The following is a 27,329-nucleotide window of genomic DNA, read 5'->3' on the forward strand; positions in this document are numbered from 1 at the left end:
GCAGGAATCCGGGTGCTTTTAATATATATATATATATATATATATATCTGTAGATTAAATATAAAAAATAAAAATTATGTTAGATCAGAGCGGTAATGTAGCATTGGATAATAGTCTACCTTTGCAACAAGTAGAAATATATATATATATATAAATATACATACGCACTAACACATTTATCCAAATACTGCTTGAACCCAAAATTTTGTTTTGTAAATAGTCAAATTCAGTTCAATTAGCACTCAAAACGTGTAATTCACTTTGGTCCAGAATGACAACAAACTACAAAATAATGGCAGAAGTAGCACCACAATTAAGTGCAAGTTAGTACCTTAGAGATTGGCAATTCAAATCTCAACAATAAAATCCTCACATAACTTGTGCAAACAAGTACCCTTGATGTTGCTAGAGGAATGAAAGAAGCTTGCATTCTAATCACTCCTAACACGGTAATGTCCAGTAGATCCACGTCTTGTAGAGCTTGGACGGTCTGACTATGGGCTCAGACACCCTGAGTGTATGGGCACAAGCACAAGCTCACAACCTAGAGAAAGCAAAAATTCAACCTAGTCAGAAACAGGTGCAAGCAGTGAGGGAGTTGTGCATGTACTCATTGATATCTGACACCCTGGGATATGGAATATAACAAATTGAAGGTAACCGTATTTATTTTCTCATACATACATGTGAGAAATCACGTCACATTTCTAACTACTTCTTGGTAGTGTCGTCAGCACCATAAAATCAGTGTCCGTATTCACAGTCGTCACAACGTTTCCCAGCTTCCTTAAGATAATATACTAATAATAAAAAAAAAAAAACAGAAGTGGGGCGGCATTGTAACGCTTGTTGCTCGACGCCACAAAGACTGTCCATGATCGTGGCCACAGCGAGATTCAGACAAGGCAGGAGAATGTAAGGTGCTGGCGCAGCACCCACAGGCAGGCGGCACTGCAAGCTGCACTGTCTCTCTCTCTCTCTTTCTGTGTGTGTGTCATAGTGTTTATGATTGACGCAGCCATGCTGGAGGGTGTTGGAGATCCAGGCCGTGTCTGCTGCGAGGAAGGATCCTTTTTCCAACGGGAATGTACCAACTTCGTTGCGTCGTTTCGTATTTTAGGAGCTCGCTCGCCATGAATCCATCACGTACCACTTTAGCTTTTCAGTTCATCCAGGCCTCAGGCGGCTTGAGATTCGAGACTTAAAAATAAGGGGCTCTAGTGTCTCCCCAAACGCCTTGTGTTCAAGACTGGCGCCAATGCTGACACCATGACGAGAAGCTAGCTAGCTGCACCGCCCCCTAGGACCCAGCTTCTTATTTTTCACAGCTTTGCATCAACGGAGTCGCATAGAACACACGCCACGAAACGAGACGAAACGGCGTGATGGTGAGAGCATGTGCAGAGGAAGGATCCTCGCAGACTCGTTGCGACAGCATCTCCGTCCACACGAGGCTGCGCCTATGCTGAACAGTGAGGGCACAATCTCATGGCACAGTGCGCTGGTCTCGGAGCCCGCTTTCAAAGAGCGTGGATTCGGATCCGCTACAGCTCCGGTAAGACTCAGCGCGTGTTGACCCAGCTGCGAACTTGATGAGGGGAAGCAAAGCAAGGAAAGGGAAGCAAGCAGGCAGGCAGAATGGAGGTTGGGGTGGGGTGGGTGCAATTGGGGCTGCAGCAGCACCTCGCGTGATCTGAGCCAGGGGGCCATGTGGCCACCACCATGTGTGTCTCCTTCTGTGCCAGTGGGCTTCTTCACCTCCACCTCCTCCTCCTGCTCATGTTCTGGTGGCGCTGGTCCTGGTTCGTGCCGCATTCAACACAACTCCCCCTCCCCCACGCTGTGCACGCTCCGGGGCGGCTGAGCTTTAAGTCCACTACCTCTCTCTCTCACTCTGTGTTTCTCACCTCTCCCCCCTTCATCAGTTGCGGCACTTGGCTTGACCGTCTTAGCCTTCAACATATTTTTCATTACTTATAATATAAGCTTATATAAGCTTTTATAGTGACTATATATATATATATATATATATATCCTAAGTCATGAATAAATTCTTGAAAAAATAACCTAGTTGCAAGCATTTCATGTGGACTTAACTTGCATGAAGTATTTCATGCAAGAGGAAATTTTATCTTAAAATAATTTTAGAGCCAAAATAATAGAAAATTTACTTAAAGATATGTATATTGAGGACAATATGCCTAACATTTGTGGACAAATTTCCACATACATACATCTCTATTACACTTAATACATCTTTGCACTAAAATACAATCAAAGAAGCAAAAGTTTATTTTAATTGATGTTAGATTGTCTTCCTACTGTAAATGTGTCATTTGTCTTCTTTTGACTCCATGTGAAGTTTATGGAATTTAACAGCAAGTATTTTTTTTCATGTTTCTAATGTTACTGAAATTGCAAATTTTACAAATACAAGGAGGAACAAACAAATTACAGTGTCTATATTTCATTAGATCAACGAGGATGGAGTGATTCTTAGTTTGAAGAGATGCTACATAATCAGCCTCTGAAAAGGGTTCAGACATCTAACAGTTTAGTGCTCTGAAATTTTCTTCCAATCTTCTCCTTCAGAATCAATCTTTTTGGTTTGTTGTGTGGAGGTGTTCGTGTGATGAGTTGTGTGAACCTCCACATGTAAATATTGGCAGGAATTAAAAAAACAGCACATATTTTTAGAAGGTGAGTAATCGTTGAGGATTCTAGTTGAAAAGATACAGTGTCAATTTACAGCTGCTTCAAGTTCTGTCTGATATGTTAGTAACACTGTTTCAAAGCTTGACGGTTTTCAGATCCACAATGAAGCAATGGCCAAAGGAGCAAAACACAATACAACCCTTAGCTTGATTCTGCAAATCATTTGATAATAGATACCATGAGCAGGATTACTTTAATTAGAAATTTGAGCGAAATTCGATTATCAAAGTATCCCACGCAACTGCAGATGAGCATTGCTGCTGAATCTAACTTCGCTAGTCACGATGATCTTAACAAATTTGTAACTGCAATCATATGACTGATGTGTAGCTCAATCACTGAAGAGATTGTGTGGGACCGTTGATCAGGTGGAGGGAGCAAAGAGAGCAGTGTGCATCAACTCCCGGCAGCGGTGACAACAGCGGAAAAGAGCGGACACATGAACAAAGGAGTTAACGTCCTCACGAGGCAACTTGTGACAAGCGCAACATGCAACGGATGAAGCATGCAAACATGGGGTGGGACTTTTGGCATGGAAATGCTCATTGACATCGATTTGGATGTTATTTTACTATTGTTAGTAGACAGATGGAACTGTGAGGTTCAAGTGCATGGAGAGGAAACCAGTCTTTGACAACAAGTATCACTCTAAGTGAGTTTGATAGGAAATCAATCAATCAATCAATCTCCACATTGCAATCTATATCTCTCACACATCCTTCCTTCTGGCACCTCAGTCCCAGGATTAACGAAGGACCACATCTTTTGCATGATTACTATTCTAATTTTGCTTATGTGTTCTACAACAGAATTTATTATTTATTTATGTGTGTATGTATGTGTATTAAGATATGTGTAACTTTGATTCAAAGTAATGTCTAGTATGTGTGTATATATATATATATATATATATATATAGTAGTTTTGTGTTATGAATCATTTTAATTAAGTGTATTTGAATCAAATGATATTTAGTACAAATATATTTTTTCAATTACAAATATTATTTTTAAAATACGATTTTTATTGTTTCAAGTTTTAATATTTAAACCATATTTTTTTAAAAAAATTGAAATAAAAAACTATATCTCATTTCAAATACATTTATGATATATACATACATACATACACATAATAGTTTTTTGCATGAACATATGAAATTTTAAAATGAGATACAATTGCATAGTCAACAACATATCTTATTATTAATGAATAATTTTGCAATTTATTGAATCAAAATTGTTTGAAGAGATTTATGTATATGTATATATATCCATGTTAATTACTTTTTGATGGGTGATATAAATGCTATAATATTAACAAAAAAAAAAAAAAAAAAAAACCTAAACAAAAAAAACAAAAAAAAAATAGCTTTGCCGGAAGAAAACTATCTCTTATGACTTATAGGAGGTCCAAATATTAGTTTATAAATTGTATTGTATGAACATTTGAATAGAAGATTGTATATGCCATTATAAATTTTACTATTTTTATGAAAAATTGCTACTAATTTAATATATTTATTTTAGTTTTTATATTTTGATTAAATTATTTGTTAGTATTTCTATTATATCAATATAAGTATTAAAAGATATATGTTTTTTTTATTTCTCATTGACATATGGTGTAAGTGGCATGTATTGGACAATGGATTTTGGTGGCAATAACAAAAACTATAATGGCATTAATAATATTTTAAATTATTAGTCTTTTATTTGACTAATATATTTTTTTAGAAGAATGTTAAATTGATCCATCATATTGTAACCATCATTACAATTATGATCCTTATTCCAAACTCCCTTGTTCCTAACCTCCCACTCTTTCCATACCTAGCTTTCATCTCAATCCTCCTTGTTCCCAAGCCCCTATTCTTTCCATTCTTAAACTTCGTCTTGATCCCTTCCATTCTCAATCTCTCCTTCCAACGTCCATCATTGTTCTTTTGTTGCTTAAAAATTAAGTATCTTTTTTTATTCTTACAAAAATACTCTCTATAATCATGGATTTCCTTCACCATTGTAGCCACACCTAAGATTGATTCTTCTATCTAAAGTGAAATATAAGATGTTTAATTTAAAAAATAATAATGATTGTTATCACTTTTTAGCTTAACCCAACCTAGAAGAATAAATTATAAATACTTAATATTATGAATATTGGATTCTACAAGTAATTCTATTTCTATCAAAAAATGATTTTAATTTGAAGTATGTGCAAAGAATATTGAGATCAACTAAATTCTACATTAAAAAAAAAAAAAAAAAAAAAAAAAAATCCTTTGAAATGAGATTTTTCAAATCCTATCAAGTTGTGAAGCTCTAAGGAGTCATTTGTAGACTAAGGTGATTTTGCTCATATGATCCACGCCATCACAAAAAAATTGACATTTAATATTTGTTTTTAGCCCCCAATTGCAAGCTCAAATTATGGACTTACATGTCGGATCTTGGCCATCTTAATATGGTAAATATCCAATATTTTAATCATAATATCCTTTGCCTTTATTGCCAAGGTTGTTGCATTTGAAGCAACTAGCAATGTTGTACCATGCTTATTACAAATTGTCATATAGATTGTCAATAATTTCAAGATTTTTAATTCCAAGTGACCTTGCACTTTAAGTTGCTTGTATAGTGCTTTTTGCAACAATAATAAGAACAATTTCTTTCTCTTTTTGTAATCATAGCTCATCTTTTATGTTTCATATATAGCCAAGGTCTTAAATTTTTTTTTTCACTTAACAATTTCTTTTGCACTTACAATCAATCTAATAATCCACATTATAGACTAAATACTATAAGCAATTTTAACTCAAGTCTCCATATTAATAATTCTCTAAAACTTGCCTTCAACTAGAAAAGATGAATATACCTCAAATTATTTAATTGCATCATTTGTTGACATGTAACAACAATGGAAGTTGAGAAGGGAGGGAGTTGAGATAAGTGTAGGAATGGAGAGAACAGGGGGTCAATATGAGAGCTAGGAATGAAGGAAGTGGAGGGCTTGAAACAAGGGGGGTCGAAATGAGGGTCATAATTGTGATAATGGTTAGAATAAGGTAGATTTATTGAATAAAAATAATGGATCTATTAAGCATTTTCTTCTTTTTGTGACATTATTGTAATTAACATTTGAGCCCGAAATTTAATATAATTAAAAACTTTAAACATAAATATTAATAAAAAAATAATTTTATATTAAAAAATTAGATATTTTTTAGAAATAAATAATTAAAAAATATTTTTTAAAATATTTTTTAAATTTTTATAAAAATAAATAAAAATATATTTTAAGAAATATATCATTTTTTATAAATTACAAATTAGGAGTAAAATTATAAGATTTGAAGTTTTTTAACTATTTCTTTAAAAAAATATCTACTATAATTTAATTATTTCAGATAAAAATTATAATATAAAAACATATTAATTTATCAAAATAAAAGTAAGAACAACTATATTATTAAAAACAAGTAGCCAATACTAGATTCCTTATCCTTTTATAGCAGACATAAAATAGTGTTAAAATCTGAATTATCAAAGATCTTGACATAATTTTTTATACAATATTTTATTTATTTGTTTACCTAATAAACCTCTAAAATACTCTAAAATTTTTAAAACTTTTTTGAAATTGTAAACCTATAGTTGTTTAGCAGTTGTTGCAAGTCTCCTATATTTTTATTAAAACCTTTGTAGTTTCTTGTATCTATTTAGAGCCTCATCTAATCTTCCAAATATTTTTATAAATGTCTTGAAAATTTTATAACATTCTATAGTTATTAAATCATGTCTAGAACCTTCTTTATATTCTACTTAATTTTAATAAAAATGAGAAGACAAGACAATATGTACATTAATCTTGATTATACATTTTTTTGGAATAATCTAAGGAGTTTTTCTTTTTTAAAAATATTTATTTGTTTGAAATTATAAATAAAATTTTATTTAATTTATTTATATTTTTATTTCCATTTAAATTTAATTATTTTCATGCATAAATCTAGTTTTTTAGCATTTTTTTGAGTAAAAGATCACAATTTTGTGCAATGTTGGCACTCCTGTGTTATACAATTCTAAGGTTTAAGTATATTTTATAGATTTGGTATATAAATTTGGTGTGTTATGCAAGTAAACATGTGTTTATATGTAGGTGATTGCAATTCAGCACAATGTTATTATTTTTGAGTTCTTAAATGGATTGTTTTATTGATATTAAATATGATTCGTAATGAAAAAATTGCAAAGAATTTTTTACTTTCTTTTGTAGAATATTAAAAATTTACTATATACTGCAAAGCTTTAATGTACAACTTTGATGTGCTTTGTTAATTTTATGGGATTCAATTTGTAATTATAACACATATTGCGATTTTAATTTCTTACACAAGCATGTTTTTTAAAGCAAAGTTTTCGTATTGATTTGTGCCTGATTAATATTACATTTCTTTACTTTATATAGTTATTTTTTCTAATTAGATTAGGCGCATGAGAAGTCTTTTATGTTGCACCTAAGCAAAAAAAAAAAATTATAACTATTATATAACTACAATCTAAATTTTTCTTTTTAAAAATTAAATATACTTATAAATTTCCTCTTTTTTTATAATATATATTTATAAATAATATATGTACGTTCTATAAAATAATACTATTAATCCAATTAAAAATAAAATTGGAATATTAAAAAATGAATTGTAAATATATTAATAACTCAGATGTGTTAATACAAAAATTATTTTGATAACTCAAAAGAGAATAAGATTGTTGTGGCTTCAACATAGAAGAAGAAGAAATAAAAAGTGCACTCTTCTTAATAAAAAAATTCCCAATAATATCATTTGAAATAAATTTAGAAATATAAATTACATATGTATATATATAAATATATAATTTTTTTATAAAGCTATAATGTGGCACATAAAGAAATTATAATTTTAAAATAAGCATATTTAATTAAGATATTTCAATTTAACACTTAATTTAAACAAAATTTTATTAATATTTATAACTTTTTTAATAAAATATAAAGACTTCTAAATTATTAATAAATACTTAAATATATTTATATATTAATGTTTTATTAAATTTTACATATAATAAATACATGATAATTTTACATATTTCAGTGATTTCCTTAAAAAAAAAAATTGAGATATAAGGTAATTTTATTTAGTTAAACAAGTAACTTATATGCAATAAAATAAAAATCAAAAAACATACCTATAAAACAAAGTCTCTCATAGTTTATTTTATTTTATTTTTATTTTTTTTAACACAAATACACATACACACACACACACACACACATATATATATATATATATATATATAGATCAAATACCATTTATATCAAATTTTTAATATTTGATGTAAACACCATTTAAATAAAAAATTATTTATATATTATTTATATTAATCTTAATATGTATATTAAAAGAGAATGATAAAGTGATTCAAATTTTTACTAAAGCAATTTGCTCTATTTTAACTAGCATTGCACCCTTACAGCTCCCATCTTTGTTCCTAGCCATTCTCTATTTCCAATTATTATTAAAAATAGGGACAATGTAATAGAACATTTGTATTATTGACATATAGAGATAGGTAGTTGGAGCTGTTTTTGAAAAATTTCTAGAAGTTTTTAGAATTGGAATTAGATTACTGGTATATGTAGGATCCACCATGGAACATTCTAGAAGGGCTTAAAGCTGTTATTTAGATAGAATCAACTTCTAAAACCTTCTAAAAAAGGTGGTTATCTTGGTAGGATCTACCATTATGATCATTTTGGAAAGTTCCAGAATGGTTGAGCAAAGTATAAATAGGAGTGACCAAGGCCATTTGGAATATTTGGTCAAGTATGGCTTCAATTCTTTTCTCTCAAAAAAGTTTGGTTTGCATTTTTTATTTTGTTTTATTTTGTTCTATTCTCTTTTGCTCTATTTTGCATTATATGTTCCATTCTATTTATTTTTGTTTAATTTTGTTCTAATCCGCTTTGTCCTACTTTGTGATGAGATTTATGTTGCTATAGATTAGAAAGATATTAGATTTTAAAGAGAATTCAATCATGTTTTGGGCAGAGGACTGGGAACATCAGGAACAAGGGCAATAGTTGAGAACCATGGAATGGCTAGGAATAGGGACAAGGTTGAAAGGATACAATGATGGTTTAAATATGTGGGTTGATTTAATAAAAATTTGGATTTCTTTATTGTTTTTTATATTAAATTATATATATAGAATAAAATCAATATATTATTTATAAAATTTACATGTAAAATAATATATTTTTATATAATAAAATATCAATATATATATTATTCAATATATATATATATATATATATTTATTTAAATTCAAATATATAAATAACATATTAAATATGATTATAGATAAATATACTTTTAATATTATTATATTAATAATTCGATTTAATTTTATATTTATGTTAATTTTTTAATATCATTTATATATTTAGTAAAATTTTGAATTTTTATATATTTATATATGTATTTAAATATATATATATATATATATATAGAGAGAGAGAGAGAGAGAGAGAGAGAAAAAAAAAATACCATTTATTTAAAATATGTTTGTTAGATTGGATTTTTAAATCATGGACCATTGTATGCATATACTTTTTTCCATATCAAATGTTATTCAATACTTTAAGAATTTATACCAAACAACAATGATCTTTTCTACTTTTTAAAACTTATCTAGAATTGTTGGCATATATTTATGTAATATATAATTTTTAGCATATATTTATGTAATATGTAATTGTTGGCATATATTTATAAAATTACCAAGTACATTGCCTCATGTGATTTTTGTACAAAGTGGCTATTTGTCTTTAGAATAAAACACACACACACTTATATATATATATATATATATATACATTAACATATATGTTATTAATTTATTATTAATTATCTAACAAAAACATGCACATTTAAATCACCACATTCTCTAACAAAAACAAAAAACAATCTTGCAGTGTTGTAAAACTAATTGTGCTAAGATTGTATAGATTTTGAAGAACAATTATAATAACGATGAAAATAGCTGAAGAGCATTTGTGTTCAATGACATGATTTAATTTTAAAAAACTCAAAATGTTCAAAAAATCATCAATTTGCAGTACTTAACAATTATGGTGCTACTTACCTTCAAAATGTGAAGGTCTTTTACAAAAATATGGTTGACAGCTTTGACCTCTAGCAGCATTGTTTACCTTCAAACTAAAAACAACTTTTCAGTATTGTTAGATAGAAAGATATAGATTAGCTATTGTCCCTCAATGGCACTAATCAAATTCAAATCCCCATCAGTTTAAATATCAGTTAAAATAAAAATAATTAACACACGGTATTGCATCTCAACTTTCATTTTCAATTTAGATACAAATTCAAAATATAAACGATTTTATGCATGGCGTTTGCCTCCCAGCAAGTCTTATCTACTTCAATATATATATATATATATATATATATAAACACGTCTCATATTGTTTCTCCTTTAACAAGCTGCACTTTAAGATTGCATTCTTTGACCACAAAACCTAGTCCACTAAACCACAAAAGAATCATGATGTGCATGTTTTATTCTTTTATTTTCTGTATTGAATCAAATTGAATGGATGCTAGACATGGCTGCTCTCGAGATTTTTTTTTGTTGCTGTATGTTCCAAGGAAGTTATATCCTCTCAATCTTCACGCACAACTATATTGCAACAAGATGGATCAGCACAAAGGGCCACCACTTTCCCAAGCATCCGCGGCAGAATGTGAATGCATGTGTGGGAGGTTGCGTGTGACCCTGCGGGACTGATTTGCAATGTGGCCTGCACACAACCTCGATTTGGATTCCACGCTAGAAATCCGAGTCCGAGATATGGAGTAATGCCGTGTTAGAGAGAAGCGGTAGGAGGTGGCGTCGGAGACAGCAGGGCCTGCACCTAGACGAAACCAAGCAGGCAGACGACAACGACACAGTCAGCCTGGAGGGACCTGGCGGCAGCATCACTTCACTTGCCTGAATAGGGTGGGTTCGGAATCGCACGCGGCATCATCCATCACAGCATCCGCCTCTCGCACCCCAAGCCGATTCGAATGGTTGCTTCTTCGCCGTGCTGAGTCGTCGAGCTTGATCGCTTCTTCCTCTTCTACTTCTGCTTAAACTTCTTCACACCCCTCGTCGCGTTGCGTCGCCAGTACTTCATCTCTGCGCCAACTCTTGCAGCGCGGCGCACAATTCGATTGGCGCCTGCTTCCGTCCCGAGCAACGCAGTTATAAATTCTAGACTCTCGCTTGTCCCACTTCCGAATGCCATTTCCGGCACCATTTGTTCGGTGCTGTGTGATGGATTTTGTTTTTTTGTTTTTTTTGTTTTTTTAATTATTGTTCGACTCGTATGAATTAGCAATTCTGGTTTGGGTTGGAATTAGTTTCGGATGGAATGGAATGGGGATGCATCGAAGGCATCGCGCTCCGGCATCGGGGCCGCGCTGCTGGATCCCATCGACAATCCCACTCTCGCACGGAATCGTGATTCTTCTTCGCCACCGCATCTGGAATGGCGCCTGACGTGACCCAGGTCAACGAAAAATTCGATGAGAATCTTTGGAAGATTCCATGAGCTACAAAAGAATACTCGATAAATTCGTCGACGATCGGATCAAAGGGAATATGCGATTAATTGTTTATTTAATACTAATACTTTTGTGATACATATACATATATGAGTGGAAATCCAAGTCATGTGGCACTGCAATCTTTGAAACATCCATTCATCCCCTTATTCATCCATGTTCCCTCGTTCCCACGTTCTCTGGTTTCTATGTTCTTTAGTTATGTTTTCCAAGGTCTCCACATTCCCTTCTTCACGGCCAATCAAAAAGCTTCTTTGTCTCTTTGTACCCAAGTTGTTTTATATAATAGATCTTTTTAAGAAGTGAAATATTTTCAGTTTGGTCTTTAATAAACAACTTTGGTTAATGACTTTTTCAAAAAAAAATAAATTTAAAGCTTGCTAACAAAGATATTTGTTCACTATGCCTTAAGTGTGGCAATTTATGTAGATTTTTGGTTTTTTTGCTTCTTTCTGCAAGAAAGAAGATGAACAAATAAGCAAATAAAATCACAAGTAGAAGTAAAGTTTTTTTAATTTATTATTTTTTCTTCTAAATAAATGCTCATATGTTGCACTAACATATTTTCTATTTACTTTATGTTTTTAAAATAAATTGATTTTTACAGTATTAAGTTGGGTGTTTACATTGAATTGCTGTCACGGACATACATATAATTACCTATATGAATAGATAAAAGTATGTAAAAGTAGGTTAATTGTGTAATATCTTCTAGAGAAGCTTCTTAGAAGCTTCATAGACGCTGCTTTGACTTTATAGGAGTCTATAGTTGACTTTTAGGTTAGAAACTTGGTCAACAAGTTAGCCATGTGCCACACATGTTGGAAGCTTAAAGAACAAGCTAACTACGTGGTCCATCCATAGAAAACTTGCCTTGCAAGCAAAGGCATGTGGCCTAGAAAGTCAACATATATTGGAGGTCTTATAGAACATCGCCATGTGGCTTCTAGTTAGATAGTATATATAGAGGCAAGAGTGAAGCCCTCTTCACTCTTGTCAACTCCTTTCTTGCTTCTAGTCTAGTTTCAAGGGTCTCTAGTTTTCTTGTATTTTGGCAATAGCCATTCCAGTTTCTTTCTTAATATACATATTTCTATTTTGTCCTATTTCTTTTTGAGAAAAGTCTCACTTACTCTTTAGCTTTCATCGAGTTCTTGTCCTTGACAGATTGACAAGAGTACACTTACAATATCAGAGCTTTGTCTTTTCTTGATTAAGAGTGGATTACCCCTTTTTCTTGATAAGACATAAGCGCATTAGAAGTTGCGGATTACCCTCTTTTAAACTGATATTGTTCTTAGTATTTTCTTTGTTATCAATTCCTCTCTTCTATTTGTTTTGAGCGTTGTTAGACATCTTCTCTTTTCTAAGTGCTACTATGGCAGAGCTTGTTGAAATGAAGAGTGCAATGGCACAGATGCAAGAACAATTGAGGGAGTTAATGCTTGCTATGCATCAACTCAATTTACCACCACAAGGAGCAACAAGAATGGTAGGAAGTGAAGATATAGAGATGATTGGGGCTGCTTCAACATCTGCACCAAACCATGTCCCTTCTCCCAGAATGGAACACCCTTCGAGTGTTAGAGAACCGAGAGTTGCCTTGCCCGAGAAGTTTGATGGTACCAGATCCAAGTTTCGAGGATTCATCAATCAGGTCCAACTAGTGATTGAACTACAACCCCAGAGCTATCCAACTCCAGGGTCACAAGTTAGATTCATTGGTACACTTCTTTCAGGTTCAGCATTGTCATGGTTTTCATCTTTTCTTGAACGACGAGATCCAATATTGGATAATCTGGAGGCTTTTTTGGCGGAGTTTCGATCCATGTTTGGAGAACATGATGCAATTCGTGTTGCAACCAACAAGATCCGTATTTTGCGACAAGGCAATCGATCAGTAACATTATATGCTTCGCAATTTCGACAACTTGCAACTGATATCAAGTGGGATGATGCCGCACTTGTGAGTCAATTTCTCTACGGATTACAATATGAGGTAAAGAAATTGATGCTTAATTTACCTGATCCTCAAACATTGAGTCAAGCAATTGACTTTGCTGTGAAGTGCGACAATCGACTTTTTGAATTTCGATCCGAGAGTCGCACAAGTGGGCCTCAACGTTACTACAATTCAATGGCAACACCGACGTCTCCTCAACACATACCTTCAGAAGTAGAGGATATGCAAATTGATGCGGTACGTTTCAAACCTCTTACTGAGCAAGAAAAGTCTCGTCGTCGACAAGAAGGATTGTGCTTATATTGTGGAGAACCTAAGCACACTGCTCAACATTGTCCAAAGAAGCGACGTAACTACAAAATGAGGAGTACGGCTGTCAAAGAAGACAGTATGTCGGAAAACGAGTACGTCCAGCTACAATAGGGACCGTGCGGCTGGAATCTTGTACAACTTCTAATAAAGGTCCTATCTTCTCCTCAGAACCATCTCCTTGTTTTATAATAGATGTGCGTTTAGGACCTAATAATTACAAAGCCTCTGCCTTGGTAGATTCAGGAGCCTCATCTTGTTTTTTAGATGAAGAATTTGCTAGATGTCATAGAATATCATTAATACAAAAAACTAAACCTGTACACGTAGAAGTCATAGATGGTCGTCCGTTGTCTACTGGAGATGTAACTCACGAAACACTTCCTGTAGATGTAGTAATAAATGGTCATAGTAGTTGCGTAATTTTTAATATAATTAGATCTCCCTCTAATCTAGTAATTTTAGGCTTATCATGGTTAGAAAAGTATAATCCTCGAATAGATTGGATTTCTCGTAAACTTGATTTTCCTCAGAGCATTAGTAACAGTTCTATTAACCAAGTAAAAAACCATGAGTCTAGTATAGTAAAACTCGCACCTATAGGTGCAAAAGCATTTATACACGCAGCAAAAGAAGGATCAACTTTTGCTATTTATGCTGCACCTATTTCTGAAAGCGTAAAGACTTCAAGTGGCATTCCAAGTCAATATCAGGATTATCAAGACGTTTTTGAGAAAAAGAATGCAGATATTCTTCCTGAGCATCGCCCATACGATTGTTCAATCGATCTCAAGGAAGGAACTCTGGCACCATTTGGACCAATTTACAGTTTATCGCAAGATGAGTTGGCTGAACTCAAGACATATATTGACGAGAATTTAGCGAAGAATTTCATACGCCATTCAAAATCTCCAGCAGGAGCTCCAATTTTATTCGTAAAGAAAAAAGATGGATCTTTACGAATGTGTGTTGACTATCGAGGACTCAACAAGATCACAATCAAGAACAGGTATCCATTACCTTTGATATCAGGACTCCTTGACCAGTTAAATCAAGCTAAGATCTATACAAAAATAGATCTAAGAGGAGCATATAATCTAGTACGGATCAAAGAAGGAGATGAATGGAAGACTGCGTTTCGAACCAGGTACGGGCATTTTGAATATAATGTCATGCCTTTTGGACTCACGAATGCACCAGCTGCTTTTCAACATCTCATGAATGATGTATTTCGTGAATTCTTAGATAATTTTGTCGTCTGCTACCTAGACGATATCCTGATTTATTCTAAGAATGTTGAAGAACATGAAATACATGTTCGTCAAGTATTACAAAAACTCAGAGATGCAGGATTGTACGCCAAGATGGAAAAGTGTGTATTTCACACTACTCAAGTTGACTTTTTAGGATACATCATTTCAAATGATGGTCTTATGATGGATTCTAAGAAAGTCCAAACAATCATGGATTGGAAGATTCCAAAGACTGTAAGAGATGTCCAATGTTTCTTGGGATTTGCCAATTACTATCGGATCTTCATCAAAGACTTCTCACGAGTTGCAGCTCCACTTACACGCTTGACTAGTAAAGATAAATTCCAATGGAATCAAGAAGCGGAAGCAGCATTTGAAGCCTTGAAGACATCGTTTGTCTCTGCACCAGTCTTATATCGTGTTGACTTTTCCAAGGCATTTTTTTATGGAAACAGACGCATCGGATTTTGCCTTGGGTGCAGTTTTATCACAAATGGGAACAGATGACAAACTTCATCCGATAGCTTTTCATTCAAGAAAATTCTCAGCAGCCGAGATCAATTATGAGATCCACGATAAAGAACTTCTTGCAATCGTTGATTCCTTTCAAGAATGGCGTCATTATCTAGAAGGTGCTTCTAGTCCAGTCACTGTGTATACAGATCACAAGAACCTCGAGTATTTCATGTCAGCACGCGTGTTGAATCGTCGTCAAGCTCGTTGGAGTATGTCTTTGTCAAGATTCGACTTCATTATCACTTATCGGCCAGGAAAACAACAAGGTTTGTCCGATGCCCTATCTAGACGTTCTTATTTTGCACCAAAAGAAGGAGATGCAGCTTTTGAGCAACAAAGAACGGTCCTCTTGAAACCGGAGCAATTTCATCTCCGAGCAGTGAAATCAACATTGACTGTTGATTCAGCTTTTCTCAAGCAAATCCAGTCCAGTATGTCCTTAGACCCTCTTGTTCATGATATCGAGAATAATTCTTCCAAGTCTCATGATTCTTCTAAGTTCGAGTTCAAGAATAATCTATTATATTTTGAAGGACGCCTATATGTTCCAGAAGGAAAAGCACGTTTGCGTGTTCTTCAAGCACGTCATGACTTTCCAGCAGCAGGGCACTTTGGATATAATAAGACTTTGGAACTCATATCAAGAGATTTTTGGTGGCCACAAATGTGGAAGTCAGTCAAAGACTTTGTACAATCATGTGATATTTGTTCAAGATCAAAAATTCCTCGACATCGACCTTACGGACTTCTTCAGCCATTACCTATATCAGAACAACCATGGTCTTTTGTTTCTATGGATTTCATCACAGATCTTCCAAACTCAAGATCTTATGATTCTATATTTGTGATAGTAGATCGTTTCACCAAGATGGCACATTTTATGCCATGTACAAAATCTATCACAGGTGAAGAAACAGCTAAGCTTTTCATTGATAATATCTATCGCTATCATAGATTACCTAAAGATATCATATCGGATAGGGGAACTCAATTTGTGTCGAGATTCTGGAGGACTCTTTTCAAGATTTTAAAAGTGGACATAAAGCTATCTTCAGCTTTCCATCCTCAAACTGATGGACAAACAGAGCGCGTAAACCAAGTCTTGGAATAGTATTTAAGGTGTACCATCAACTATCAACAAGATGATTGGACAAACCTTCTGCCATTGGCAGAGTTTGCTTATAATAATACGGTACATTCCTCCACGCAACAAACACCTTTCTTTGCCAATTATGGCTATCATCCACGACTTGATACTTTTGATTTTTCAAAAGTTGATAATCCTGCAGCAGAAGATATGGCAAATCGGTTGTCAGAGTTACATGCAATAATGAAGGCGCAGTTAAAGAAAGCTCAAGAACGGCAAAAGATAAATGCAGATGTATATCGTAAAGAGCAACCACAACTCAACGTGGGTGATAAGGTATGGCTACTTCGTCGCAATATCAAGACCACTCGACCTTGTGACACATTGGACTATCGTAGGCTTGGCCCCTTTTCTGTTTCTGAACAGATCAACCCAGTTGCATATCGGTTATATCTACCGGAGTCAATGAAGATCCATCATGTATTCCACGTGTCTCTTCTTGAACCATATAAGACAGTGGATATACAAGGAAGAAGACAAATGCCACCGCCTCCTATAGAAGTAGATAATAATGAAGAATTTGAGGTGGAAGAGATATTAGACTCAAGGCGGCGCCGAAATAAGCTGGAATATCTTGTTCATTGGTGCGGATATGATATTAGTGAGCGCACATGGGAGCCATCCAGGAATCTAGCAAATGCATCAGCTAAAGTCAAAGTTTTTCATCAACGACATCCATCAAAACCAAGATGAAAACCTCTCTTATAAAAGAGACAAGATTGAGGCAAGATAACATTCAATTTCCTATCCTTGTTTGTAACTTCTTTGCATTTTGTGATGCTAATTAGATGGAGAGCCAACAACCAGCGGATTCAACTCAAGAACCTTCGTTTGCTGACTTACCGGATGAGACATTGCGATTGTCACAACCTTCAAGACGACGCAACCGAGATGAAGACCCTCAAGAACGACATGTTCTTCCTCGAATAGATGGTGAGATACAACGCGTTTGGTATCACGACCTTGGAAGAGATTCTCGATGTTTGGTGATATTATTGGAGATATGAACGACTCCTGATGGTGTTTCAAATGTATTATTTGAAGGAAGTTATGAAGGCCTCAACAGTGATCAAATAACAGGGTGGTCTTCTCGCCCTGGAATGGGACACTATCGATGGCTAAGAGGACCCATCAACTATCTTCGAAGAGAACAAAGATCAGAGTATGTAGCAAATACAATTCGCCGCATATTAGATTTTCTCAATATATAATCACCGATCCTCGTGGAACTCGTCCCTAGAAGGGGGGGTAATGTCACGGACATACATATAATTACCTATATGAATAGATAAAAGTATGTAAAAGTATGTTAATTGTGTAATATCTTCTAGAGAAGCTTCTTAGAAGCTTCATAGACGCTACTTTGACTTTATAGGAGTCTATAGTTGACTTTTAGGTTAGAAACTTGGTCAACAAGTTAGCCATGTGCCACACATGTTGGAAGTTTAAAGAACAAGCTAACTACGTGGTCCATCCATAGAAAACTTGCCTTGCAAGCAAAGGCATGTGGCCTAGAAAGTCAACATATATTGGAGGTCTTATAGAACATCGCCATGTGGCTTCTAGTTAGATAGTATATATAGAGGCAAGAGTGAAGCCCTCTTCACTCTTGTCAACTCCTTTCTTGCTTCTAGTCTAGTTTCAAGGGTCTCTAGTTTTCTTGTATTTTGGCAATAGCCATTCCAGTTTCTTTCTTAATATACATATTTCTATTTTGTCCTATTTCTTTTTGAGAAAAGTCTCACTTACTCTTTAGCTTTCATCGAGTTCTTGTCCTTGACAATTGCTTGCCAAGTTATATACATATATAATATTGTAGAATTATTATTGATGGTTTTAAGTAAATATTCCATGATTTCATTCACAATAAGAAATTTTTGAAAAAAGAAAAATGAAATGTGATGAGTTAATTAACAATGATCAAGTGCAATATTAAACATGCAATATCAAACCATGAAGATCTTTGAATGAAATATTTTAGTTTACTGTAATGTTTCAAGAAATTTTACAGTAATTTTATGTCTCAAAAGGTACTTACAAATTAAGAAAAAAAAAATGATTAGAATTAAATAACACTAATTTCTTATCTTGTATTTTTAATGATCTCTCACATTATATAAAAAATTAAATATAATTCAAATGAAACATCTATTCAATGAGATGATAAGAAATTAAAACAATTGCACCATAATGATTTATCTTAGTTTTTTTTTGTGTGATGTATGTATGTATGTGTATTTCTTATATGCAATGATATAATTTATTTATTATTTGTTAAAGTGCACAAGGCTTTTTGACCAACTACCTAAAAAACACAAAGCTTTTAGATCAATAATATAAGTTGTCCATAGCTTCTATAGATGCTTTTTAAATATAATAAACTTCGAAAATAAATTTTTATACCTACATGGTACACTTAAGGACACCTAAAGCTAAAATACTTATTTAAATAGATTATTTGAATATTCTTTTAAAAAAAAAGGTATGCTTGATATGTTTTCATCTACTTTTAATCATTTCTATTTATTTAAGTAGTTTAGGTAAATGTGGGAATTATTATAATTTGTTACCATAAGCAAAACATAAAATATATTTAATATATATATATATATATATTAAAGATAAATTAAAAATAAATATTATTTTATTAAATCTAAAATAGATAGAAAAATCAAATGTAAAACAATACAAGAACATATATATATATATATATATATATATATATAATATTTTACGACACTATTTAATAAAAAATTCACATTTTCTTTTCTAATATCAAATAAAGCAAAAGAATCAATAAATAAATAAATAAAGCAATAAAAGAATGAATAAATTATTTATGCTGACATTGAAGAATGTAAAAATAATACAACAAAGTTTTATAATGATGAAGTAAATAAATGGTTAAAAGAATCTTATGATATTCATCAAAAAAAACTTGAAAAAAAATCAATAATTATATACTTTTAAAAAATTATTGCATTTTAAAATATAATAAAACCATCCATAAACTTGAGATAGTATATTCTAGGGATGTTGTGTTCTCACTTAAGTTTTACATGTAATTGTTTTACTGAATTAAAGAAAAATATGCGTAGAATAAATATTTAAATAATATAAAAATAATAGTTATTTTCGAATTAATGATATATTTATAAGATTTAATTTTTAAAATTTCAATGAATAAAATTCGTGCAGTTGGATAGAACATTCTAAAATATGTTTTATGTTTTTTTTTTAAATGAGAAAAAGATTTTTGGAAATGTTGTTTTATATATATATATATATATATATATATATATATATATTGAATTCCTATCAGAAATTTTATTTCAAATGAATGAAGATAATTTTGATATTTTGATATTTATTATCTAAAAATTTGAGGATGTAAAATTAAGGGAATTAGTTTAAAATGTTAAAAACAATTGTGTCAATCACAATAACAATTGAATTCCTATCAGAAAATTTTGTAGCTAAACAATGACCCCTGATGCTACTATATATCTAGAATTGAAATTATTATTATATTTATTATTAGTGTGGGTAGTGAAAAGGAACATGCCAAGTAGGCAAAAACACCATCTAATTGTTCCATCCGCCACTATATTATTTGTGGCATTGCCTCCCACTCGTTCCCTCTTCTCCCTATTGAGTAATACAGAAATCATCTTGAATTTCCCATAAGAATAAGAACAAAATTAATAAAACGATTAAAATGGTGAGAACAACTCTAAAATTAAACACACATCAATATCGTTTATATCATGAAATGGACAAACGATTCCTAAAATGGAACGAATGCAAGTTCATCCAAATGGATGAACGTGCTTCCACCGGCACACAGCGGGCAGGGGCCGGTAAGAAAACGGGCGCGGTGGCGGAGGAGCAAACGTGACGCGAGGAACGCGTTAAGGGTACCGCACCACCACCACCACACCACACCACGACGGAGCAAAAGTTGCAAAGGAATGCATGCGGGCACGACGGGAAATGAAATCACTCTCTCACGCTCTCACACTCACTGCGAACGAAGCCCATGAGGAAGCAGAAGACGAAACAGCCCTCAAAGATGTGGGTGGGTTGTTGTTGAGGAAGAGAGCACACAAGCATCTCCGATAATTCGGAAAATTGGACCGCAGCATTTGTTTGCTTGCGGGAGCAAACGCCAAACCCAGCCAGGTGCTGGATGCATGGGGCGACGAGGACGGAGGCTAAAAAGGCTGCTGATGCAGCGCAGCGGCATTGGAGAACCCCCCGCCCCCACCTCTCCCACTTCTCCCACCATCCCTTGGATGGCGATGGTGGGCGAGAGCGAGCGTGTGGGGACTGCATTGCAGACTGTCTGCCCCGGAGCCGCCACATCTCTGCGGGATTATGGTTGACTGCTGCTATAAACAGAGACGTCGCTCGCCCCCTGACTCCACACCCTCTCTGTCCAGTCTTTGCCTCTCCCCCTGCTGCCCTGGGGAGAAGCAGCTTTTCTCGCTGGTGCTTGTATCCCTCTTCCCTTTCCTATAATTGCTCTGTATGCTGTTGGATTCCTCGTTGCTGGGGGTTTCAGATGGTGGGTGCGCGCGTGGGTAGGTCAGGCAGGTGATGCTGGCGCTTTCTCTTACCTGTGTTTCGTTGTCAAGGTTCGGTTGACGAGCTTTGAATCGTATCCATCGTTTTTTTTTGCAAGCGAGGTTCTGCTTCGACGCATTTGTTTGCAGAGGTGAGGTTTTAGTGGGTGCGAGCGGGGTTTAGGTTTAGTGCTGGCTGGAGATTTAATCTGGATGAGCTCATTTAGTAGCTGCGCTGCTCGACAGCTAAGCGCGCAATTTGTAGCCCTTTCTTGAGCATTTAGCTGTCCCTCGTTGTGTATTTGTTTTTTTGTTTGCCAGTGTGTTCTGCGAAGTGGAGAATGTAGATTGCAGAAGTAGCAATTGCTCTCAAGGGCTCTTTTTTCTTGATTTTCTCAATTGATGGGGAGTAAGGTTCACATTGTTGGGACTGAAGTTGCACGGACTGCTGCGAGAATTGTTGCCTCGTGAATTGTACCGGGAGGTGTCAGATTTGAAACACCAGCGTAGGAGTATATTAATCTTTATGATAACCTCGATGAGATAATCGACTCGTTTGATACTCTGGACTTCAGTGTGCTTATTGATACACTCCACGTACCGTACACTAGTATTTCGTTTAGAGCAAGATTATCAACAGAAATTTTCTTCATCTACAAAATGAAATAAAAAAATGATTACAACACTGCATGTAAAGCTAGCTGGTGAAGTATGTCCATGGCTTGCACGCACAAGTAAAACTGCTCTTAATCACAGTTTTTGAATTAGGATTTGCCGAATGGTCGAGCGAAGGAGATTAGCTTGTTTACGTTCAGTGGTTGGATTAAGCAGTCATTTGGGCTCACATTTTATCGGACACTGTTATCCATAACCAACCCAATTCATGCTTGTGTGCAGATTATCCGCCGCACTTGTGAATTCTTTCAATCATCATGTAGGTACGAATTTTCTTTACCTCAAAATTCCATAAAAAAATCCTACTACTGGTTTGGCTTTGACAACAAACAAGTGAATATTAAGATGCTGATCAGTTTGTTGTTGATGCTCTATGTCGTTGTATCCACGAATTGTTAAATCAAAAGCAAATTTGGAATTATTTCGGCTAGGTGAACTGTGAATGCCAATTCAAGTTTCTGATCCAAAACTCTTTGTTTACAACAGAAACGCGATTTTGTTGTTTGGGCCGGCTCATGAGCTGCAAATTCAGTTTTAAGAGCTTATTCGTACACTCATGTAGTTGAAACTGATTCATTTGGTGTTTCAATGTCTGAAGAAATGGTGACTCTCAATCGGATTGCTTAATTGCACTGTTGACGCTACCCTTCCTGAGCTAAGTAGGCACGTGGCCCGAGGCAGAGCTGCAGTGCAATCACTCTGAAAATGAGAGTGCATTGAAACTCGTCCCTGCCTTAAGTCTAAGGAATAGATTAGGTAGGGTGGAACGATTGCTTAAGCAAGCAAGTTCATATTTGCCCAACCAGCTACCCTTGAGACAAGGCTTGTTTGCCTTTGGGCAAGGGCTTTAGAGATATTCCTAAGCCCTTGTTGTTTTGTCTATCACTCTTGAGCTATTTGTAGCCTAGTTATATTTGTTCACCACTTTCCTTGATAGAAAAGGTTTGGGTTATATCTTCTACTGTAAGAATGACAAAATGGTAGTAAAGTAGATATCACATTTTGTCAATGAAGATGTTTATTTGTGGCAGTCTTGGTATTGAAATTTGAAGTTTGAATGGAATCCAAGTGAGATTTTTATCAAAAGTTTTTGCACAAATTTAAAATGATAGTAACAAGATGTTTTGAATAATTTAATGTCCATCGATCATAAATGAATGTAAAGTTCTATTTATTGAAAAAATTTAGAATTGTCAGTTAATCAACAGTTGTGTAATAACAGAACATGATGTGAAATATTAAAACTACAGTAGATATAAGATTATGACACTTTGATTTGAAATTTTCGAGTTAGTATTGCAAACAAAACATGTTGTATGCAAAATGTAAACTGTAATACTTGTTATTGTAAAAGTGACATATATATAAACAACCAATTTAGTTAACACGCATATGCTTGATTGAAATAAAATGAAACATTTGTTCTCCTGGAGAATTCAGAATTGACTTTAATGGTCTGGATCAAGAACGTCTTCTCACATTCATTAAAAACTGAATGCCAACACAAGAGAATGAATGATGCCAAATAGGAGAGTTTAAATATTTTCAGGAAAGTTATAAATAATAAAGATTTATTTCAATATTGTTAATAATACACAGTTGAATTATTTAACAATATTTAGATACCAAAAGTTTAATATTCAAAATATGATACTAAAACAGTTTCTTAATACATATTGATAATTGAGTATTAAAATATTAATGAATTATATTAGAATATTTTAAATATAAAATTAACAATTACATGTGTAATAATTACTACTGCAACTACCTCATCAGCTCCTTCACACATAAACGCAGACACAAAGGTGTTTTTGATACTCTGAAAAGATACTGCACAGGTAAGCTGCAAGAAAGAAAGAAACCACCACCCCCAACATCACCTCCTCCACAGTTGAACAAACACAACGCAATCCCATCTGAAGGTGCCATGCTTTTGAATGACCCGTCACATCGCAACTCAACCTGAAGTCATCAGAAACATGATCAGGTCCGAATTGGGTCCAAAGTGGAATACAGACAGATCCGACGACTTGCAGATCCACTGCTTCCCGATGACTTCAGTGATTCGCCTCGCTTTGGTGATTCATCACAAGATCACTGAATCTGACGGAGCTCCGCTGTCTACTTCGGTCAACTGCGCAAGCGCGAGTTCTAGAGTTTCCCATGACCGACAACTAGAATCTCGGCTGGTGTGAAAAGCTACCAGAGGTGAAGGGCGTTTCAGTGCGTGACCAAAGTGCAGTTGACATTTGGTGCTATTGACCTTAGGTCTATGATTTTGTAATACATCCCACTGAGCCCTCATTAAGCCTCATTTGAGCTTGCCTTCCTTGACTTATGGATTGCGTGGACAGTTGATGGGACAGACTTGATGGGGGCTCAGTGGAATTTATGTTCACTGCAATCCAGCTGTAGGTGAAAGTGTCGAATAAATGCTACTACATCCAATTTTTGTACCAAAGATTATTAACATATTGTTCTCTACTTGCACTTAAAGTGTGACCAACACCATTTTGTAGTGCTAGATTTTGCGAATATCCTAACTCATCTTTTTGTGAATGTTTTACTCTGTCTTTTGGTTCAATTTTTTTTTTAGCTTTGAAGTGGAATTGTCCAATATTATAGATAAATAACGGTAAATGAGGTCAGCTATTGCATTTTGGATTGTTTTCAATAGCATTCAACACCGTGCCAAACCCGAAAACCTGAATCGGCAAGGATATGTTTTTCACACAAACAATTCGACTGTCTCTGCAGCCTCACAAATCCTGATGCGATCAATTCACAGATGAAATTCTGCCACTCGCCGATCATCACATTGATCACGAATAAACGATCGACAAATAACTGAAGCATCAACACATCATATCAGAGTCTTCCGAACTACGAAGAGATATCCCGGTAGAACAATGCGTAGTGGAAATTTTCCGGTGTGAACAAATTGATAAGAGGAAATAAACAGTGTGCTCTACACATCATATGACGTATTTTTAATTAATCATCTCAGCAAAACTGCAAGTATTTGGCTCTAATTCTGGAGAGATCAATGTGTGAATTGCAGGTTGCTTTCGGCTGATTACGATTCGTACTACAGCGAGCTTTTTGATCATCGTAACAATAGAAAGATTAAGAGCACCCTGGCAAAGATCATGCGAGGAGGGCTGGAGAAACGCCGCCGCCGCCGAAGTCAGCGAAGAATGAGAGGCATCCGTCGAAGCTTGGCTGAGGAGACGCAGGGCCCGAATCCAGTTCGGGATGCGTAATTGACAACAGGTTCTCGAGGAGATCTGTCCCGAGATCTTGCAACTCCAAGCCAGCTGAGGATGCAATTGGGTCTGCTGCAGCGGGGGGAGGAGATGGACACTCCGTCCTTATGACGATCATTTCAGAATCCTCCGTGTAAGAGTTGGTGATAATTGATGAGGCTTTGAGCTCTAAGATTTGCTTCTCCAGTTGAGGAGGAGGAGGAGGAGGAGGTAGTAATTCAGAAAGTGCAGCTTCCAACGGGAAGTTGAGAAGCGCTCGGTATCCTCGCATTTCGAACGCGGCGGCATCGTAAGCCCTAGCTGCTTGCTCCGCTGTATCGAATGTGCCCAGCCAGACGCGCTGTCCTTGTCTAGCAGAATTTCGAATCTCGGCTGCGAACTTTCCCCATGGCCGTTGCCGAACACCACGATAGTGCGGAGTGCCACGCTCCACCTTCCACTGCGATGCCTGGGTGAACAATCCGCTTTGGGGTGTGGAAGAGATATGCGCGTTCATGATTGACGCTGGTTTGCTCGCCTGCTCGGGTTTAGTGATCCCCATGGCGTCTGCCTCCGGAAATCGGCGCCGCGTGCGCCTCAGCGGAATTCGCTTAGCGAGGGCTGATGCGAGTGGAGGTGCAGTCGACTTGTCCACAAGGTGCTCTTTGTGCAGACCGGCACCCTCTGAGTCATTGGCGTTAAGAGGCGGTTGAGTGGTAGGCTCGTCGAATAGAGGTGGTGCAGGTCGTCCTCTTGGATTATATTGATTCTGCTTGTCTGACCAAACGTTGGGCTCCTTTGCACGAACACGGAATGAATGCGGGTCGATTGCATTTGATTCTGGTGCTAAAGAAATTTTATTACATGGAGATTGTGAGGACCAGGCAAGACGCGATGATGATGTGGTGGTCAAGCCGTCTTCCTTTTTCACAACTTGACCGATGGTCTCGGCGAAGTTAGGGCCAAGAGAATGTCGCAACTGGTTGGCAAGCAACCAAGCTCGGTGGCAGGGCTTCTTCTGTTCCTCAAATCGAGCAATCTCCTCTGAGCGCGCTCGCTTCAATAGCGGGTACCCCGCTCCATGATGTGCCGCTGAGGAGGTTTCACAGCCAGCAGATAGTTCCTTGTTTGACAATCTTTTGACGGCAAATTCTGCTAAAGGATCACGATTCACAGCGTACGACCTGAATGCATCTAACGATGCTTGCTGCGGTTGCTGCAAAACTTCTTCGTCTATGACGCAGTCTAGGCCCGTGTCCTTTCTTTTCAAAATCCCTCTGCTTCTCATTGTTGATGCGAAACTGAAAATATTCATTCTCAATAACGATGATATAGACTCCGTTCTTACAGTCAAAAACAATTAACAAATCCCTCCTAGTTTCAACTTTCTGATGCTTAATCTCTCTCACACACGCGCAAACTCAAACAGATTTTTTAAAAGTGAAAATAAAAATAAAAGAATTAAATAAACGAACAAAAACTAAAAAAATCTCTCCTCGTTCAAGTTGGTTTCAATAAATCGAAATGCATTTCGCTCCCCATTGTGACATCCCACTCAAAAACCAACACAAATCACCCTTCTTGACCACACAAAGCAGAAACCCTACACGGAACAAAATACCACTACAAATAACTAACCAAACCAACACACGCACACCCTTCACACTGCAAGGAAATTTGTTCCCACAAAATGCAGATTTGGTTTATTTATGTTTCACCTATTCGCTTACAAAGGGAGGAAACTCAATTCCAGTTCCAATTCCAACCCTTCAATTCATCGTTCGCCACTCCAGGCCACTCACCTCTACTCTCACAACCACCCTTTCATATACACGCTCGTCGTGGCGCACTAGTGCCACTGCACGTTGGATTTGAGACTCATCAAACGGATTTAACACTCTCAACAAGACAACGAGTAGCCCTCGGTAGTTATAAATGAGGAGCACAGATTGGTCGCTGCTGAATTCCAAAGTCTTGCCCCCCAATACACTGCTCTCCTTTACACGGCGCCGCACTCCACACTGACTCACCCCCCCTTTGCCTTGGTTTTTCTACCTTGGGTCAAGGCTGCCCCTTGCTTCCCAAACCCAACAACGACATTCATGTCCACTGACTCAATCCCTACCTCCCTCACTCACTCTCCTCCACTCGCCTCACTCGCTGGCACCTCCTCCGTCAACCGGCGGCGAATGAAGCTATTCGCGGGGGGGGGGGGGGGGGTCCCATGCCACTTCGCCCCCATGCACCTGCCGCTACCTCTTCCAGAC

The 27,329-nt window shown here is 35.6% G+C and overlaps 2 protein-coding genes and 1 long non-coding RNA gene across 12 annotated transcripts; 2 read left to right on the plus strand and 1 right to left on the minus strand.

The window, feature by feature from the left end:
* The first annotated feature begins 459 nt into the window (after window positions 1-459).
* On the plus strand, window positions 460-3,416 carry LOC141046080 (uncharacterized). The gene is made up of 2 exons (XR_012218775.2): window positions 460-2,700; window positions 3,084-3,416. It is a non-coding gene; the product is annotated as an uncharacterized LOC141046080 (long non-coding RNA).
* A 17,206-nt stretch (window positions 3,417-20,622) lies between these two features.
* LOC112290180 (uncharacterized) lies at window positions 20,623-22,823 on the plus strand. 10 transcript variants are annotated; one of them, XM_073538379.2, is made up of 3 exons: window positions 20,623-21,166; window positions 22,037-22,077; window positions 22,413-22,823. In XM_073538379.2, the coding sequence occupies exons 1-2, from the start codon at window positions 20,764-20,766 to the stop codon at window positions 22,054-22,056; spliced, it is 423 nt and encodes a 140-aa protein (XP_073394480.1). In that variant the 5' UTR covers window positions 20,623-20,763; the 3' UTR covers window positions 22,057-22,077; window positions 22,413-22,823. The 10 variants fall into 10 exon arrangements, 8 of the variants coding, with proteins under 8 accessions (XP_073394480.1, XP_073394477.1, XP_073394481.1 ...); XM_073538376.2 differs by having other exon boundaries at window positions 20,623-21,170; window positions 22,037-22,073; window positions 22,413-22,555; XM_073538380.2 differs by having other exon boundaries at window positions 22,037-22,073; window positions 22,413-22,542.
* Window positions 22,824-24,731: 1,908 nt separating this feature from the next.
* LOC112290277 (uncharacterized) lies at window positions 24,732-27,066 on the minus strand. Its single transcript, XM_024536403.3, has one exon. It carries the CDS (start codon window positions 26,375-26,377, stop codon window positions 24,965-24,967), a length of 1,413 nt encoding a protein of 470 aa, XP_024392171.1. The 5' UTR covers window positions 26,378-27,066; the 3' UTR covers window positions 24,732-24,964.
* Between the last annotated feature and the right edge of the window lie 263 nt (window positions 27,067-27,329).

Source organism: Physcomitrium patens, chromosome 13 (assembly GCF_059467195.1).
Source record: "Physcomitrium patens ecotype Gransden chromosome 13, ASM5946719v1, whole genome shotgun sequence".
Classification (NCBI taxonomy): Eukaryota; Viridiplantae; Streptophyta; class Bryopsida; order Funariales; family Funariaceae; genus Physcomitrium; species Physcomitrium patens.